Source organism: Simochromis diagramma, unplaced genomic scaffold, assembly GCF_900408965.1.
Source record: "Simochromis diagramma unplaced genomic scaffold, fSimDia1.1 OVJJ01000618.1, whole genome shotgun sequence".
NCBI classification, from domain to species: domain Eukaryota; kingdom Metazoa; phylum Chordata; class Actinopteri; order Cichliformes; family Cichlidae; genus Simochromis; species Simochromis diagramma.
This window is the reverse complement of record NW_024387423.1, coordinates 4440776-4459625: the sequence shown is the minus strand read 5'-3', so window position 1 is coordinate 4459625 and position 18850 is coordinate 4440776. Positions and strand designations below refer to the sequence as shown.

General features: G+C 38.9%; 1 protein-coding gene and 1 long non-coding RNA gene across 3 annotated transcripts in view; one reads left to right on the top strand and one right to left on the bottom strand.

Moving 5' to 3' along the window:
* cdkal1 (CDK5 regulatory subunit associated protein 1-like 1) overlaps positions 1 to 18850 on the bottom strand; it is a 253811-nt gene that overhangs the window by 151239 nt on the left and 83722 nt on the right. For both annotated transcript variants that reach the window (XM_040013109.1, XM_040013107.1), the window contains exon 7: positions 14707 to 14827. In XM_040013109.1, the coding sequence (XP_039869043.1) occupies positions 14707 to 14827 (121 nt within the window). The remainder of the gene's footprint in view (positions 1 to 14706; positions 14828 to 18850) is intronic.
* LOC120722220 lies at positions 829 to 17850 on the top strand. Its single transcript, XR_005693381.1, has 3 exons — positions 829 to 839; positions 11251 to 11255; positions 17719 to 17850. It is a non-coding gene; the product is annotated as an uncharacterized LOC120722220 (long non-coding RNA).

Genomic DNA, 18850 nt, shown 5'->3' with positions numbered 1-18850 from the left:
AAACGACACAGAGATTTTACTTCATTTTTCAAAAGTGTAAATTTGTGCGAACACTTTTCTACGGTGGCTCGCTGACTTGTGACGATTGGTTAACACTCTGAAGCTGTGTGTTAGGTAAAAAAAAAAAAATCAATCAAGTAAAAGTTTTTGCACCAATATTTCACATGAGGATTGGTTGTTTTTGCGTATTTGTGTGTGAGCATGGATTTCAGTGAGCTTCCTTTCATCTACGAGTGTGTGCTCTAATGCAGCTGGGCCCCGTTTCTCTCTGTGTTCAATCCAGCCTTTGTTCATGACCTCTCGAGTTCTCTTATCGAGTCTCATGTTCCCCGTGTTAAATACTGAAAGAGCTCTGTGTGCATTTTCGAAAATGTGTCACATGTTGACCCCGCGTTTCTGAAACTACTACAGCAGCTTTGCTTGTTGTTTTGACTGAAAAAAGTCAGCGTGAGTATGTGTGTGAGAGCGTGTGCGCTTGTGTGTGAAACCACATCTCCACGTCCACGTAGTAGCTGTGTTTTCCCAACTTCTTGTTTTGTCTGTAGTCTGACCTCGAGACGGTGTTTGTGCTAAAGTCAATCAGCCTATTGTTGCTGGAAAAGAATGGTGCGATATTTGTTTATTTTGGAACTCACTGATAAAGTGTCACGTGAAGATATGCTATGAGGTTAGGCCTACAATCAGGCTGACTGAGTCAGGTAATCGGCTCACTTCTCTGGCTTACTAACCACTTTGCACGCTAACTTATTTGATTTTTAAGTCCCCTTTTCGCTGATGATCTGAATGCTGAGCTGACTCACACAGTAGGTAGATTCAGAGGTCAGAAGGACCTGCACACAGTAATAACCGTCAACTGACAGCTTGTTTTGCTGACTTACTACTTCATGCAAGTCACTAGACAAAACAGTGGTTGGAGACCGCAGGTCGCCTGAACTGATTGTGACCGTTTGCAATGAATTTGTGATCTTGTTGCTTGAAGTTGATGAGCAGGTCTGCAACCACTTGCAAACAGCTGCCATCTTCAAAGCAAGTTTGATGTGTCAAGGTGATAAAACGGCAAGACTGAGCCAGTCTGCTATCAGTCTGCAAAAGAACTGCATCAAGTTGGCAATTACATGTAATGTGTGTGTGTTAATATGGTATAAGTTGTCCACATATACATAAATTTAAAGTAAACAACAATTCACATTAACTACTTACATTTAGAGTTCAGCTAGAACCTCAGATTTGAAACAGAAATTCCTCCACAAACCTATTATTATATTGGAATAAAACCAGAATAGAACCAGATGACAACCAGTTTGGTTGAGTTCCCTGTTGCAGAGAGATGCACTGCAGATTGACTAAAACAAGTTGGCAACGTCTCTAACTACACATTAGAGAGAAATTATTTTCAAATGCAGTCAGTGTGCAACAGAATTTTTACTCCATTCTGACTGAATCATCAAGGAGTGACTAGTCAAATGCCTTAAAGTGGACCTATTATCCTCTACCATGTATATAGTGTGATACAGTGGTGGTTACTCACATAAAACATGGCTAAAGCTTTTTTCTTCCTCTTGGCTCTGTATGACGTCACTAAAAGTCGATATCTGTTTTAAGCAGATGAACCGAGGGGCTTCAACAAAGCCCAGTCTAAGATAAATAAGGGTCATTTTAAACCGTAAATCATGCAAAGCTACTCTAATCAAATCCACAAATAAAAATATGCAGCTGGAAATGTGCATAACAGGTCCACTTTAAAGCTGTTGTCATTTTACATCTAGCAGAATCTTTGCATATATCAGAGGATGTAAAGGAATTATTGAGACCTTTTAAAATGTATTGGGTTTTTTCTCAATTTAGAGTTTTCAAAAGGTTCCTAAACATTTTATTACAAACGTAACCACTCTCTTCTTAAACTCCATTCCTCTAAAGCAACAAAACAAAATGACTGGACTGGACTCCATGTGTCTGCACCACTACAGATAATGTAGTGGAAATCACCTCATTACTGGGCTGGTGTTTCTTATTGACAAAAAGTTGCTGCTTGAGTCACAAATCTTCTCTAAAATAGTCACTCGTGTGTGTGGTCTGGGTGTTGCTCAGATTGTAGGGATGTAAATTTGTTTACACCGTCGCAGTATGTCAATGTGTTTTCCTTAGGAGGATAAAAAAAAAGCTCCTGTAATGTCTGTCATCAAATTTTTAGGTGAAGACATGTTGTTAAGGTTGAAGTAAGCTTAAGTTTTGACATGCAGTAGTTATGGTTAAAGCTCCAGAACATTTCTAACTGAACGTAATGCCCCCTGAAATCATGGACACACTAATAAACTACTGTGTGTATGTGTGTGCACGAGTGTGTGTGTGTAAATTGTGTTTGCCTGTGACACACTGGGACTAATTCAGTTACTCAGGGGTTCTGTAGCATAATACCTTGTAATGACACACAATCTCATTTTGTCCAAGGAGACACATCAATCTTTTGGATTTACTGTGGGGAGCACAGTCTGTCCTGGTGAGCGAGTGTGGAGAATAGTGTACGGAGTGTGTGCGTGTTTGTCCTGAGCATATATTTGTGTGTTTGTGTGTTAAGCAGTGGGAAAGAGGGAAATGGAATAAAGTGTTCAGACCACTGGAGCTGAAAACTACCCATACATTGGTTTGATAAACAGCAGGAGAGGCCACTGTGGTACACAGCTAGAAGAGGTGTGCACATATGTCTGTGTGTGAGTGTGTGTGCCTGTCTGCATATAGTCGTGTGTGTGTGTGTGTGTGTGTGTGTGTCAAGAATGAAATAGAAAAAGAAAATGAGAATTCCGTTGTGGAGGTGTATGTGCGTGTGTGTCTTGTGCTGAAGTGCAAAATCAAAATGAGATTGTGTGTATATTGGGCATCCATGCGTCTCTGCGACTGTTCACACATATGTACGTGAGAAGAAAACCTTTTGTAAACACCCTTCATTCTGCTGTAATTCCACTTTTCTGAAGCACATCAGCACATTTTCCCCATCTTTTGTTGCTGCTTGACATGATGCATTTTCACTTCTGCTCTTTCAAGAGAAAAACAACACAGAAAAGAAAAGATGAGATCATTGACCAACGGCAAACAAAATGAAAACGCAGTCAAGCGGCGCGGTCCAACGGGATTCTGTTGTACGACGTGGAAGCGATATGGACCGATATCATGCAGAATGACTGGATATTAGAATCTGAAGTTAGAGAAAATATACCTGCTTTGATTATTAGGTAAAAAAAATGATGTATAGGAGAAGGAAAAAGGAAAAAGAGACGTTGATCTCGAGTCCCATTGACTTCCATGCTGTTGCTATGAAACTGAAATCACAAAACACAAGTCTTTTTAAGTTATCGAATAACTTTGCTAATGAGTTTGCATCTCTCCATCTTTTCTTCTTGTGTGACACTCCCCTTTAAAGCAGATACTTTTCTATAACACCAACACCTGTATTCCTTTTGTAACATTAGCATTCTTAAGTGCCTATAGGGAACAAATAAATACAAATAACATTTAATAAAAATAATAATGTTTGCCTTATGCCGGATGCCCCACCTGATCCAACCCCACAGGGATTCGTGTCTTCTCCCAGGATTGCACCAGGAATCTTTCGATTATGCTATTCCCAAGTGACACCCTCTATAAAGTGCGCACTCAATGAGTTTTGCTCTGACTTTTTACCTTGCTTAGTCAAGGAATGTGCCATATAAATACATAAATCAATCATAATGACATTGATTGATCTGCAAAGAGAAACAGTTAAGAGGACTAAGAAAAGAATCCAAGCACGGAGGAAGCTCTGAAAGTGAAACACGCCAATCACATACTGATGACTGTCATTTCTTTTCTTGAAATAGGACCAGCATGATTATTCAAAGTCAAAATTAGAAAAGCGAACTGAGAACTAAGAGTTAAAAATACACATAAGCACAAAAGCTGTTTTTTTGCGTTGTTTTTCAGAAGACCGATCACAGCGACACACTACTGATGGCGAAATTTAATGACAGAAATGACCATTTTGAGCAGACTGGAATTAAAATGATCACTGAAGACGAATTTAAAAGTAATCCTATCAGACATAGAGGCTAATATAACTTCTAAATATGAAAAAAAAAAAAAAGGGGCTTTCTCCAAATTTTGTGATGTTATTTGCTTGACACTTTAATATTTACTGGGGAGGCAATATTCTTAATATTGAAATATTAAGACGGGCAGCAAATGCTCAAAAACTTTTGCACAAATTTCACTGAAGCTAGGGCTGTGCGATATGACCAAAATCTCATATCCCGATATAAGAATTCTATCATCCAGATAACGATATAAATCACAAAAATGTAACATTTTCTGTAAATTCTGTGAATCTCGGGCAGCTCGACTTGCGGGAAGTGGTTCCAGCTGCGCGTCATGTAGCTGGAGTCGAGTGTTTTAACCGATGCATGAAACGATGCTGCGGGGAAAAGCCTGTTCTAACGTTGGAGTCTAAGGTTTATTTTTTGGGGGCTGACGGCTCTTTTTTGCTTCTCATCCGTAAATACTCTGCATCCTCTTTCACGTAATTCAGTTTATTTTGAAAAGTCTCAACAGGATCTTGAGCTTTATTGTGAAAGGTTTATGTGGAAAACAAACAAGCGGACACGCAATGGTTTTACCGTCGTTGTTGCTAACGACAACGCATAAAAACAGGCGCTTGTCCGTCTGTAGTGTGGTTATATAAAATATAAGAGAAAGAGAGAACTTCTAGAAATTAATATAGCCACTACAGTGACCATCAGAACGATGAAAAAAATATTGCCGTAAACAGTTTATTTTGCGACACCACGAAACAAACGATAGCGTAAAATGAAACGATAGACGTTTTTATATCGTCATCCGATATATATCGTTATATCGAACAGCCCTAACTGAAACAATATTGAGACACAAGCAAACAAATTAAACCACAGAATAACATTCACATCGCTTTCTGTTTAAATAAGAAACACCTGCCATCCAGCACCTGTATGCAGCTTTTTTGTTTCAAGTAACGTGCATTGTTTGTTGTTGCTAGCTGACATGCATGAGTTCAGAACTGGCCAGTGGACCATCTCAATCCAGCCTCCAATATCCTCCAACCTTAACAAACCTTCCAAAAATAAAATAAAAAAACTACACTTAAATCAAGTCTCCACCTGCAGCAGCTTCTGTTAGGGTGGCCTTCCAACTCGCACACAGCAGATCAAGGACTACGATACCCAGGTGCTCTTAAAAACGGCAGGGTCTGAGTGTGTCAAACTGTGGGATGAAAGCATCTGAGGACTGCCTGTAGTTTCTTCCCTCGTTTAGTTTTGACTAAAGCATTTAGACCTTCATTCTGATCCGTCCTTGTTACTCAGGGATACGTAATGTCAAAAAAACAGGAGTCATAAAGTGATGTTGTATCTGCAGCTTAACATCTGAGTCCTAACCCTGCTCTAAGGCTAATTGATTTTCTGTGCACCAAGACATTAGTGACCCCAAATTTACCCCACTCTCAGCTGGCTAAAGTGTTGTGCAATACACCTTAGACACAATGGTTAACACAAATCTACGTGAAGGTCAGCACTAAAGTTGATAAGGCCTATTATTCCACTGTGTCGGCTCTGAGAGGGGACACAAATCACAGGAAACAAGGAGGCTAACACATAGGGGGCCTCCCGGATAACACAAATATGTTCACAATGCACTCATACATACATTTTTTTACATGCTCATCTGGCTTTGTTTACATTGTGTCTGTGTGCATAGCGTAGGTGTATTTTGCTACACTGATTGTGGTTGACTATATAAATACATAAATGAAAACAGCAGATAACAAAATAGAAAAAATAAACAGTTTTTTTCTTGAGATTATTAAAGCCAAATACAAATAAAGCATCTAAAACCGTCACGTGAAACGTTTTAATCATCCATTCAAATCCCTAACAATGGATTCATGCGATATTCAACACAGTAATGGGAAGATAAATTAGCTTTCTGTTAAGTAGATAAGAACATTACTATTAATGTCACGAGGTGAAAAGAAGAAAAAAAAGAGAGAAATCAGGGACAGGATAGAAAACCGTGAACAAAGGAAAGAGAATAAATTGGTGTACAAGTTCCAAGGTTATCCATTATAGTCCCTGGACTGAGAAGAGCAGCAGCTACAAGAGGAAGAAATGTTTACTCTCCTGTAATAAAAACGAAGAGCACTGAAATTTATCATGCACTCAATTTTCTGATCCTCTGATCTATTTGAAACCTATTGTAAACCTAATATGCGGGCATCCAACGGTATATTTTTGCATTAATATTTATTTTAATTGAGATCTATAAATTTAAAAAAAATGCACCATCATTCCATTGGAATATTTTGTTTCAAAGTTTTTTGATACCTCTTGATATTAGCAGTTCAACTTCAAACTATTTGTTGCAAAGGACGAAAAGCCAGCACAGCGCTCAGTCGTCACGGTGCAGTCGGCCTTCGGGCAATTCTTCAAATGTGTTTCAGAGAGCTTTGAAACACATTTGAAACACAGCCTAGTCTTGCTGCCTATTCTGATACCATCCTGTCCACCTACTGGTCTGCTGGGAGCAACAATACAGTTAGTTATTGGTTAGAGGTTAGAAGACGGGATCATGTGCACCTGACTTTAACACGCTGCAATCTCAATGACAGAGAGAACTGCCTGAAATGCAACTAAACAGAGAACGGGGAAGAGACAGCTAATGAAACGTAATGAGCTGTAACAGCGGAACAAAGGACTTTTTTTACGCCTGGAATCTAATGGCAAAGGTTGATACAGACACAGCAAGACACACACACACACACACACACACACACACTTAATGACCCATTCTGTGCAAGTGGCTGTAAATTCCTGTTTATGACACTGAAGCACCACATCTGAACTTGCTCACAAAAGGGTTTTGAACACACACACACACACACACACACTTACTTATACATGTCCCCAATGTTTAATCAGAATTTGACACCCAATCCCAATGTCTTGTTTATTTGCCTGTTCTTTTTTGTTCGTTTCCCTTTTTTCAGGGAAATTTTTCATTATATACAAAGTTTATTCCAAACACTTTGCATTTTTCAGCCCTTCGATGTATCGTTGAACGATCACATATTAAAATCATAAAAATATTTGAAAATACACCCCACATAAAACACTCACAATTAAGTTGGCCACTATATTTCAAATAGTGTTTAAAAATCCAAAAACAATCGCCGTCGGATTTTCAATCCATGTAAAACAATCCAAAAACAAATAACGAGGAGGAAACATTATACCAAATAAAGAGCACAAGCAACAACATGAAGTCAACATCAAAAATATAAGGAGCGTGGTTTTCAAAGCAACAAGATCTTATTCAAAAACTCTTTCTTCATCCCATTCCCACATCTATTGCCTCCATTGCTTCACCACTCTCACTGACTATTCAATGTATCCACAAGGTGTGAAAAAGCCTAGGTTGATAAACATCCAAGTTCTCAAGGTTTGAATTACATGGAATAAGAGGCAGATGACACTATGATTTTCTCATTTTCTGGGATTATCCATTTCTGTACCACCTCTAAAGCTTACAGAGAATGGTCCAACAAAGAGAAAATATCCAGTTAGTATCAGTTCTCTGAGTGAAAATACCTCATTGATGTCAGAAATCAGAGGAGAATAGACTGAATGTTTGAGCCGATAGGGAAATAAGCGCTCATTAGAAAAACGGTATACTTTTAGAACTAAGGTATGCAGAACAGCATCTCTGAAAGCACAGAAGATTCAAGCAGATGTTTGGATATATTGTGCATGATGATGGCTACAGAAGTATAAGACCAAGAGCCACTCAGCTCAGAACAGGAAGGTGAGGCTATAATTCACACGTGCTCACCAAAAACTGGACAACAGAAGACTAGAAAAATGTTATCGAGTCCAATGAGTCTCTTCTGCTGCAACATTAAGATGGTACAGTCAGAATTGAACATCAACATCATGAAAGCACGGTCCGTCTTACCTTATGAGGTAATAAGGTGGTGTAACAGTTTGGGGGATATTTTCCCTTCATACATTGGGCCCATTAGTATAAATTAAGCATTATTTAAATGCTACAACTTGAGTGAGTATTGTTGCTGACCATGTCCACCATCCCCCTATGACCACGATGTACCAGTCTTCTGATGGCTGCTTCCATCAGCACTTTCGGGATGTGGTGGAACGGAAGATTCACATCATGAATGTGCAGCAACTGTGAGACGATATGGACCAAAATCTCTGAGGAATCTTTTCAGCACTTGCTTGAATCTATGTTATGAATAATTAAGGCAACCCTGAAAGCAGAAAGGGGCCCAACCCACTACTAACAAGTGACAGCCAAAGTGGCCAGTGAGTGTATATTTGCAATACAACATGCATAATATATATGACTCCCAATGTTTGGAAGTGTGAAAGTGAATCCAACTAAAATCCAAAATCTGAAGCAAAATGAAACTAAATTAAAATTCCCAGCTATTTTAAACAAGCTATTGTTGAACCAATATTAAAGAAACCAAATTTGGACACATCTCTTCCAAGCAGTTGAAGACCAATATCAAAATTACCAATGGTGTCAAAGATCTTGGAAAAAACAGTTGGAGAACAACTTAACAACTTTTTGGAGAAGAACAATGTTCTGGACGTTTTCCAGTCTGGTTTCTGCAAATTGCACTCCACTGAAAAAGCTTTGCTTAAAGTGTCTAGTGACATTCTGATGGCAGCAGACTCTGGAGAGTACACCATTCTGGTTATGCTGGATCTCACCTCTGCTTTTGATACTGTTGATCACAGCATCATGATAAATAGGCTGAAGGACTTGTTTGGGATAACTGGTGTTGTTTTAAAATGGTTTATGTCATATCTATCTGCGAGTTCTTTTACTGTGTGTATGAATCATGTGTTGTCTGAATCATCAGTTCTGCCTTCTGGGGTACCTCAAGGATCTGTTTTAGGTCCGATTCTCTTTTTGCTGTATATACTCCCTATTTGTCTCAACAAATCAGCTCTGGATCGCCTTCGAACTGTACAGAATGCCGCGGCAAGACTTAACTGGCACAAACAAGAGGTCACACATTACTCCAGTTTTGGCTTCTCTTCATTGGTAAATTTTATGGTTTATTTTAAAATTTTAATTGTAACTTCTAGAGCTCTGCACAGGGAAGCTCCCCAGTATATCTCTGAACTGTTAAAACCTCATGCTTCATCCCGAACACGTGGGGATCGGGCTTTTCGGGCACTGGCACCAAGGCTGTGGAACTCCCTGCCGTTGTCTTTACGCTGTCTAGACTCCACTGACTCCTTTAAAAAGCAGCTGAGGACATTTTTATAGAAACGAGCTTTTGATTTCAATTTTGTTGCCATGATGCCAGGTCTCTCTTGGAAATGAGATGTTTAATCTCAATGAGGTATTTTTACCTGAATAAATAAAGGACTAAAATAATTAATTTTTTCACTGTTTTATTATATTATTTTTTTGTATTTCTGATTTTATTGTGAAGCACTTTGTGATTTTTATCTGTGAAATGTGCTATATAAATACATTTTGCTTACTTACTTACTAAAATAAACCTACAAATGATATAAGGATCAATATCACAGGAACATGGTGGCCCTTTCAAAGTACAATCCAGGACTGTTGTTCATTTATGTAGCTAGTAAAGACAACTAAAAGTAACTGTGCTACTGGCCAAGAAGAAATCTAACAATGTTTCTTTAATACAAAGCCGAGGCTATGTATGGCCTAGCTGGACTATGGTGAATGTATTCTGATGAGATGAAATTAACTTGGTGGGGGCGGAAAGCCAATCTAATGTGGATTTAACAGGAGCAAATGAAATTAATATGCAACTTAATGAAACTAATATTGTGAATCAATCTGAACACAAAATTACATTTTCATAGGTACTCCCAGGTGAGTCACTGTGCCAGGCTTTTGGTAGGATTAGCAATAATAAAGCAAAGAGGATGGTTCCCTAGGTTCATCTACGAGACCCAGAATAAAATTAGCATGTGCAAAATAATTTATTTATTTCTTCTTCTTTTCGGGAGGGGGTGTGTTTGTTTGTTTGTTAAATTGAAAATATGAACTACTTGACCTTTCACTCTGTGATCATCTAAAGTTCTAAAGCTCAGAGTCGTCTAATTGTTGGGGTTTTCGCTGTATTGTTGTAGTGTCTTTGCCCTAAGCACCTTGAGATAACTGTAATCTGGCGCTTTGATTTACTACATATTGGATACCATTCTAAAATTCAAAATAGCACTAGTAAAATTCTAAGAAAAAATATCTTAGACATGGCAAAAAAAAAAAAAAGCATGGAGATATCAACCGGGTTTAAGACATGCTCAGTTTTTAAACCCTAAATAATTTATATGAGATATGCAACTTTTCAAAGATCTGTGGAAGCCCTCCACCCTGAAGCATGACACCTAGTTGACATTTGGCAAGAACAGAAGAGAGCGCCCTCAAATGAATGCATCCCACGAGTTCATATAAAAAGGCAAATTGGCAACAAACTCGAGACTAAAAGCTACACGAATGAAGACACACACGCATAAATGGTTTTGAGTGTTCTCTTCGGTTATTTTTTAAAAAAGTGAATGTGAGTGCCTGTGTCCCACACAAGGATTTCTCTGTTTTAACAGCTGACAAATGTCACCAGTGATGTCACCAAGACCTCAGAGGAATAATTACGACTGATCATCCAAAACTAGAAAACATAAAGGACACATTTTGTCTTCTTTCCATTACACCCCCAAACACACACACACACACACACACACACACACACACACACACACACACACACACACACACACACACACACACACACTTTAACCTTAAGAGGACCATGTCAAATTACTGACAGCAGTGGCTGACCAGCTCATACAAAAGCGCATATTAAGCTTGGATTTTCAGTAACATAAGTGTTATCTGGAAGAGATTTGGTCGATTCACCCAATCAAATATTTGAATAATCCACTATTCTACTGAAGCCGTTTTGGTTAAAAACAAGAGGATTTATTTGTTGCCAACCCAACCCTTTGAAAAACAACAGCGAGATCATCTGGATCAGACACAGACCTCCTGCTGGCAGGAGGCTCCAAGAGACTGACATCTGCACACCCATACTGCAACACAAAGCCACAAACACAATTCATATACAGTGGTGTGAAAAGTCTTTGCCCCCCTTTCTATTTTTTCATGTGTTTGTCACGCTTACAGTAAATGTTTCAGATCATCAAAAAAATTTAAATATTAGACGAAGATAACAGAAGTAAATACAAGATGCAGTTTCTAAATGAAGGTGTTTATTATTAAGGGGGGAAAAAGTTTGTGAAAAAGCAACTGCCCCCTAAACCTAATAAAAGGCTAGGCCAACCTTAGCAGCAGCAACGGCAATCAAGCTTTTGCAATAACTGCCAGTGAGTCTTTTATGGTGCTGTGGAGGAATATTTGCACACTTATCTTTGCAGAATTGTTGTAATTCAGCCACATTACAGGGTTGTAAAGCATGAACTGCCTTTTTAAAGTCATACCTCATACCATATGTCAATCAGATTCAGGTCAGGACTTTGACTAGGCCACTGCAAAGTCTTGATTTTGATTTTCTTAAGCCGTTCAGAGGCGGACTTGCTGGTGGGTTTTGGATCACTGTCTTGCTGATCAGAACTGTTGTGCTTCAGCAGTTCTGATCAGCTGGTCACACCTGGGAAACTTCACCACTGTCCATGTTGTTGCCATTTGTGGATAATGACTCTCACTGTGGTTCGCTCGAGTCCCAAAGCTTTAGAAATTGCTTTATAACCTTTTCCACACTGAAAGATCTCAATGACTTTGTTTCTCATTTGTTCCTGAATTTCTTTGGATCACGGTATGATGTCTGACTTTTGAGGATCTTTAGGTCTACTCAACTTTGTCAGGCAGGTCCTATTTAAATGGTAAATGGACCAGTTCTTACATTACGCTTTTCTACTCTGGGCACTCAAAGCACTTTATATAACTTGTCTCATTCACCAATTCATACATGGCTTTTTTCTATGCTTTTCCTATGCAAGTGCTTTCTATCTAACCTTCACACACATTTGTTCATATTCCAACGATCACTTCTTCACACAGGGCCATGTAAGTTTGAATTTATTCTCCCTTATTATTAAATACCTTCCTTTACAAACTGAATTTTGTGTTTATTTCTGTTATCTTTGTCTAAAATTTAATTTTCTTTGATGATCTGAAACATTTAAGTGTGACAAAAAACAAAAAAAAAAAAAAAAAAAAAAAAAAAAAAAAAAAACCACAGGAAATCGGGAAGGGGGCAAACACTTTTTCACACCACTGTATCTCCAGGTTTAAAGACCCGCTTAAGCAAACACAGCAGAAACAGTCAAAAGCGTTAGTGCAAAGGTACACAAAGCAAGAGTTACAGATATTTAAAAAAAGAGGCTGAAGTTTTGAAACGACTAAAGAAGTGACAGAGCCTAAGGTTTATTTACTGAAAATTATATACATATGTTAAAATATAAGAGCAAGGAAAGTGCTGAAAAAAGAAGAAAAATAAACCGTGCAGCTTCAAATATTGTGTCTTTCAGACCAACCAGGAATAAACCAGCTGCACTATGGTGACCAATTTTAAGCAACACTTAGAACATTACAGAAAAGTGCTGTCTCTGATGTGCGCACTTGATGGCAGATGTTGCAAAAGACGATTTATTTAATTGAAATCCTGCCATTTGGACATGCTAAATTTGACACCGATCAGAAGTGTCAATTTAGATGAAAAACAGTGGCCGAACCAGTTAAATGTACAGATTTTCTACTTGTATCAGCTCAAATGTGGTCTAAGAAGCTTTACTCTGGAACTGAGCTCTGCACAGATTATGAACATCTGAAACACAACCTGCTCTTCAGGAAAGACTCCCACAACTTCTCAGTTAACCTTGGAGTATCCATCCATTATCATCATGTATGTTGTGTAATGATAACATCACTTTAAACACATCTTTGAGGTAAAGGATGATACTCTCTTCGCTCTAGAAGTACAAGCACGCAAGTGAGGGAATACAACAGGCTATATATTTTACTACCACCAACAGCAATGCTAGTGGTTATACACCAAAACTGATGTTACATATAATGACTTCAATGACTGCAGACACTATATAGGGAGACCTTTGCTGACAAAACAAATACAGTTTTAAGCAGCAGCATGATAAGCATGATCTTATCACGTTAAGTGCGAAAATAAGCATAAGAATGCTGCTGCAAATAGTTCAACAGATTCAAGGAGAAAACTAGTAATTCAAGTAAAATCTTCAACCCCCTTACTGACTGTAACAAATGTAAACACAAGAGGTTCAAAGAAAGAGACGATGCACTGCTGATTATGTGAAGTCTACAACTTCTTAATGGTGCTTAGGAACAGCTTAAGCTTGTTTACTCGACAGCTAGCTAAAAAGCAGGAGGGCCTGAACACATCTGTACAAGAACAAATACTGTGCATTTAAGCCTAGAATGCTATACTCATAAAGAGGATTATTGCTTTGGTACAAGAGTACTTGGTCTGGGAGTCAAGCCATTAATATATAGACCCGGAAGACATGCATTCGGATGATTGATGGATTATCCTCAGTGGAGGTCCAGCACTAGGAATTAGTCCGTCATAACCCTTTTTAACTAGTCTACTGAGAATATAGTGCATGAGTTAGAGGACACATATCTGTAAACAACATAAAATTCACCCATAAAGTCCAGCTGTGCAAGAGGATGTAGGTCTCAGAGTCTGTGTATTTAAGACTTAATTATCAAATTTATATAAATTGACAAAATTTAGATATAATGTAGAAAAACTATTTTTAAATTAACTAGGAGTGACTTAAAAGACAAGATCTTGCAGATCATCACAGCGATGAAGGAGAAAATGCGTTTTTTAAAATTATGCTTTTGTAATAGTACACTGAGAAAAAACTGAGAGGCATGTTAGGCATGCCACTCCCCTGCTGATTCAGCTGCAATGGCTCCCTGTCAAGTTCAGGGTCCAATTTAAGATCATAATCATGACTTATAGGGCCCTGCACAGTGTAGCTCCAACTTACTTAAGTGATCTTCTTCTTTCTTATCACCCCAGCAGGTCCCTGAGATCTTGTGACCAGGGGTTGCTGGTTGTCCCGCATACAAGGTTAAAAACAAAAGGTGACAGAGCGTTTGTATCAGTGGCTCCCAGACTCTGGAACTCACTCCCTTTGAGTTTGAGATCTGTACACTCAGTCATGTCTTTTAAAAAGCAGTTAAAAACCTGTCTGTTTAAACTCGCTTTTGGTTGATTTTGTTTTGTTTTAGATTTTAATGTCCGTTTTCTGCCTCTGTAAAGCACTTTGTGATTTTATCTTGAAAGGTGCTATATAAATAAAATTTTACTTTACTCCTATTACATTTCCACTTGATAAATACCAATATATGTTCATGAACATACTCAGATTTCATACACGCATGCACACCTTGTGAAGTGATTTAAAATTCCCTTATTAATTAGGCATAGAGATGCGCTGCTCAAGTAGCTGAGCAACCACAAAGAGAGAGCACACCGACATGCACATGCAGCAAACTGGGAAGGCAATAAATCTGTATTCAGTTGTAACATAAATACTTTAGGCTGTGTTTTCTGTTAGTGTCTCCGTGTCCTACCCGGTGTTAATGGAGATGATTTCAATGAGAGGGTTCTTCCTGATCTTGGGGAGGTCCAGTCGAGCTCCTCCAAGTCTTCGGCCTCCATCTTTCTTCTGACCCAACAGACGAACCGAGTGGCCTGAAAAACAACAAAAACAAATCGTCTCACATAATCACATGATCCTACTAAAACGCTGACTGACTATCACACTACTGTCCATGTGCAGATGGATGCAAACATGTTTAAAAAGGCACACTGAAGTATTTTTGTTGCTGTATTTTAAATGCCAAATCTGAATTGCACTGCTAAAGAGAAAAATAAATACAATATAACAGACGAAAGAAACATTTTGCCCGTATTGGTTGTCAGAGCACTTGCTCTCTCGTGAGTATGTCTCTCATCAAACTTACAATGCAAACAATGAGATTATATTTGCATTTCACCCACAAGCAAAATGCCAAACAGAAATCAAACTTCCCATTGTGCAAAATCGACCTCAAATAAATCGCTCTCATCTATTGTGGATAAATTTAGTACGAACAGGACAATGAGCAAAGACATAATAGCAGATCGAAGCACATGCAAACAGGGTTTTTCCTTCTCAGAAATGGACTTTGGGGCCTCTGGCTCTCATTAACACTGTTTTGGGGTTGGGAGGGGTCCTCAGCGTGTGCCCATGCACACTATAAAAGTTGGTATCCAACAAAAAGTACAACCAAAAAGAACAGACCCATCCTATGCCTAACAACCTCACACAGACTAGGGGTTAACAAACACAATGGAAACACAGTAGGAAGAGGGTAACAAGGCCCAGCTGAATACAATTAATTACAAAGGCAGGAAAAGTAAAAAAGGAGGGAACAAAGACACAGAAAGCCACACTGTTTGTCAACATTCAAAAGAAAAAAGGAGGTAAACTAAAAGACTGACCAAGAATAAAGTCACATGTAAAAATTGAAAAAACCAAAAACTGATAATATTAGAAATGAAAAAGGGGATTCCTCTACATAAAGAGGGCTACTTTACTCACAGTGAGAACTAACAGAAATTATTTATATTTGGCTATCATAGTGTCAACCAAGGCAAATGAAAAATCCACAGCTGAGCCTAACAGCTAGTGACGTCTAGCCTTTGGTGTGTGGAAATGGGACGCAGTACTCTCTCTTCTCTAACTGTTTAATAGGCTGCTAGCTAGCTGTGTGTGAGATGGAGGCGCTGAGGGATGGAATTGTCTTCCTGTTTTCATCCGCAATACAAGAGTCTCTTGGGAGGGTGGGTTCAGAGCAGGAAGCATGGTTATCAATTGGTAGATAAAAATGACAATCTGCCCCAGAGGAGGACAAAGAGCCAATCGCTGATGCATGACTGGTCTTAATATCCCAGTACAAGCAAGGAAATACAAAAATGTCCCTTGTGGAAAACAGCTGGGATTTGGACCACATTTGGCCCCACATTTCTTTTTTCCTCCCCTGGATCTGTGCATCCACCCTCAGTCATGAAACAAGGATTGAAAACTCATGCATGTGCTAATAATGCCCTGAAACATTTGGAATATGTGAAATGTTAATGGCTACAAAAAGTCACAAGAGTAATTTCGGTGCAGGTTTGTGGTAAAATCTGTTTTTAGAATTCCCTCTTTTTCTACTTTCATATTGAACATTTATTTCTGCGCGGTGGGAAAATATACTTACTAAACATAATTGCAAACACAGACTTGTCAGGAAAAAGCAATTACCAGTATGGTGCTGGATTTCCAGATGTTTTTTTCCCCCAAATAATGAGCTTGTCCATTCTAATAAAACTGGAAATTGTCATTCCCCACATACTCCTTTGCTCTCTAATACTGCACAGGACCCCTGTCACTGTGACTACCGCAGAAGACTCTAGAAATAATCTCACTGCCAGCATGGAGTCACTCCAGGAACGTACCCAAAGCCAAATTCAATTTCAGGGCCTAGGGGACCATGAATGGGAAGCAAGAGATAAAATAGCTAATATGACCTGCTGAAGAAAACCAAAGAACGCTTCACTATTTGTCATCTCAATTACAGAGTTTACAGAGGCCAACTGCTGTGATGGGCAACCCTGCATAGTCATAGACACACACACTCCCGTCTACTAATACCACATTTTCTTGTGACTGACTGCCCTCCTCTTTTTCCTTCTCAACTTTCCTCAATCTGTTCTTTTCTTTCCTTTAAATCTAAACTGCTAGAAATGTCCTATCCACTCATAACGTCCCACTAAAACACACCAGAAAAGAGAAGGAAGGAAAGGGAATGATAGATGGATGTGAAGCTAAGATTTGTAGATGCTTGGATGATGATGATGAAAGATGTGTAGGATAGCCAGATGGATGGTTTGGAGGGAGAGGTAGAACGCTAAAAGGATGACCTGTTGACCTGTGTCTGATGTCTTATAAGCAGAGGGTCTTGTTGAGCTTTCTAGGTTGATTGTAAAGTAGCAGGCAGGAATGGGGGAGAGCTGATGGGAATGTATTGAAAAGAGGGGACAGAGGTGGCAGATGAGAAGGACAGGAGGGTTTCCTGTTTCTCCATTTATCCTTTCAACCTAACTCTTTAAGACCGTCTTTGAAAAAGCTGTTTATGTCCTGACCAAATCTCACACCAACCAGTTTTGATGGGAAATTTTCTCACACACGCATCAAATGCATGAGCGCTACAACGCCAACAATTCCGAAGAGTGCGTCCCTTAAACGTCATCCAGGTTTTGATGCTTTACAAGGAAGATTTTTTGGTCACATCTAGAGGGGCTCTCTCAGAGCGGATACGATACTCAGAACATCTTCAGATGACTTAAAACATAAGTAAAAGTCCCATCGTTTTTCTTTCGGTACCTGCTCGTCATTTACTTCACTTACTATCATCTGTCTGCATCTGTTCAACCACACTTCTGCTCAGTTTTTTCCCTCTGCATTGATAAACAGGATAATTTATGTGTGCAGCTACAGATCAGAGAATATAACCTTGTGAGCCTTATTTCACCAGTATTAATAACCTGGTGAAAAGCATCCTAACTATGCTTTTCCTACTCCCTGTCTTTGTGTGGCATTCACACACCAACTATAAACTGTTTCCTTAACGATAAATGAATATCAGGTGAAAAAGTACTATCCAAGGGCATTTCTCAGTGAAAGAATATGAATATTAGGAGTCTTAATAATAAAAAAAGTCCCAAGATCAGATTATTAGTATCTTTTTGTGGGTTTTTCCATACATTCTTCTCGATTAAAAATATTTTACTCTTTTCCTCATTTGTTCTTGTGGTGTGTATTTGTTGAGCATTGCCGAGAATCATAAAAGCTGCCCTTGTAAAAATGTGTATCCACGGGTGTCATTAATGTGTCTTTTTTTGTTTTTCCGTAAATGGAACTGCCAGTGGGCTCGGAATACAAGACGGAGTCAAAGCACGGGTTGTTGTTAACAAGAAATTAACTTCTGGCACAACTAAAACAAATTGATCTGGATAATCAAGCTCGTAACCACAGTAACACCACCACCAACAAATAAATAACACTGTATAAGTGAGCATGCACCGACTAAGCCAGGGAGTCAAGCTGAGATAACACGACGGGATAAAAACACGTGCTATCATATACTACAGGTAGTAACTTGAAGTCTTTATTGCACAGATGCACTATGATAAAAAAGCAGCTTTACAACTATGATGTATCCTCATGACATCAAGGATGTTTAATTCATTTAAAGCCTGGAACTAAATGAAAAAGTCACACACGCTAAGAAGCGAGTCCCCAAAAGCATATGAGTACTCTTGTCATGTGGAAAACAGGACCTGCAAGCAATTTTGGCACAGCAAAGACCTGTATCTATTAGCAGTTCATTGAAGTAAGTATTTTAGTAGCCATTACGATAGGCAAATCCCCCAGCTTTAAGGTTTATGCCCAGGCCTCTGAGACGAAATAACAGCTCTCAGTTTATACGAGGTCATAAAGAACAGTAATGATACTGGGGAAATTAGTTTCTATGGAGGGGCTGATGGTGGGAGGAAAAGGGGAGGGAAAGAAACGGGGGGTGAGAGGCGAAAGAGAGGAAGGGAAGAGATCAAAAGATGTAGGAAGGGTGGGAGAAAGAAATGGGGAGAAAAAAGACAGAATGAGCAAATCACAGAGAAGAAAGGGGG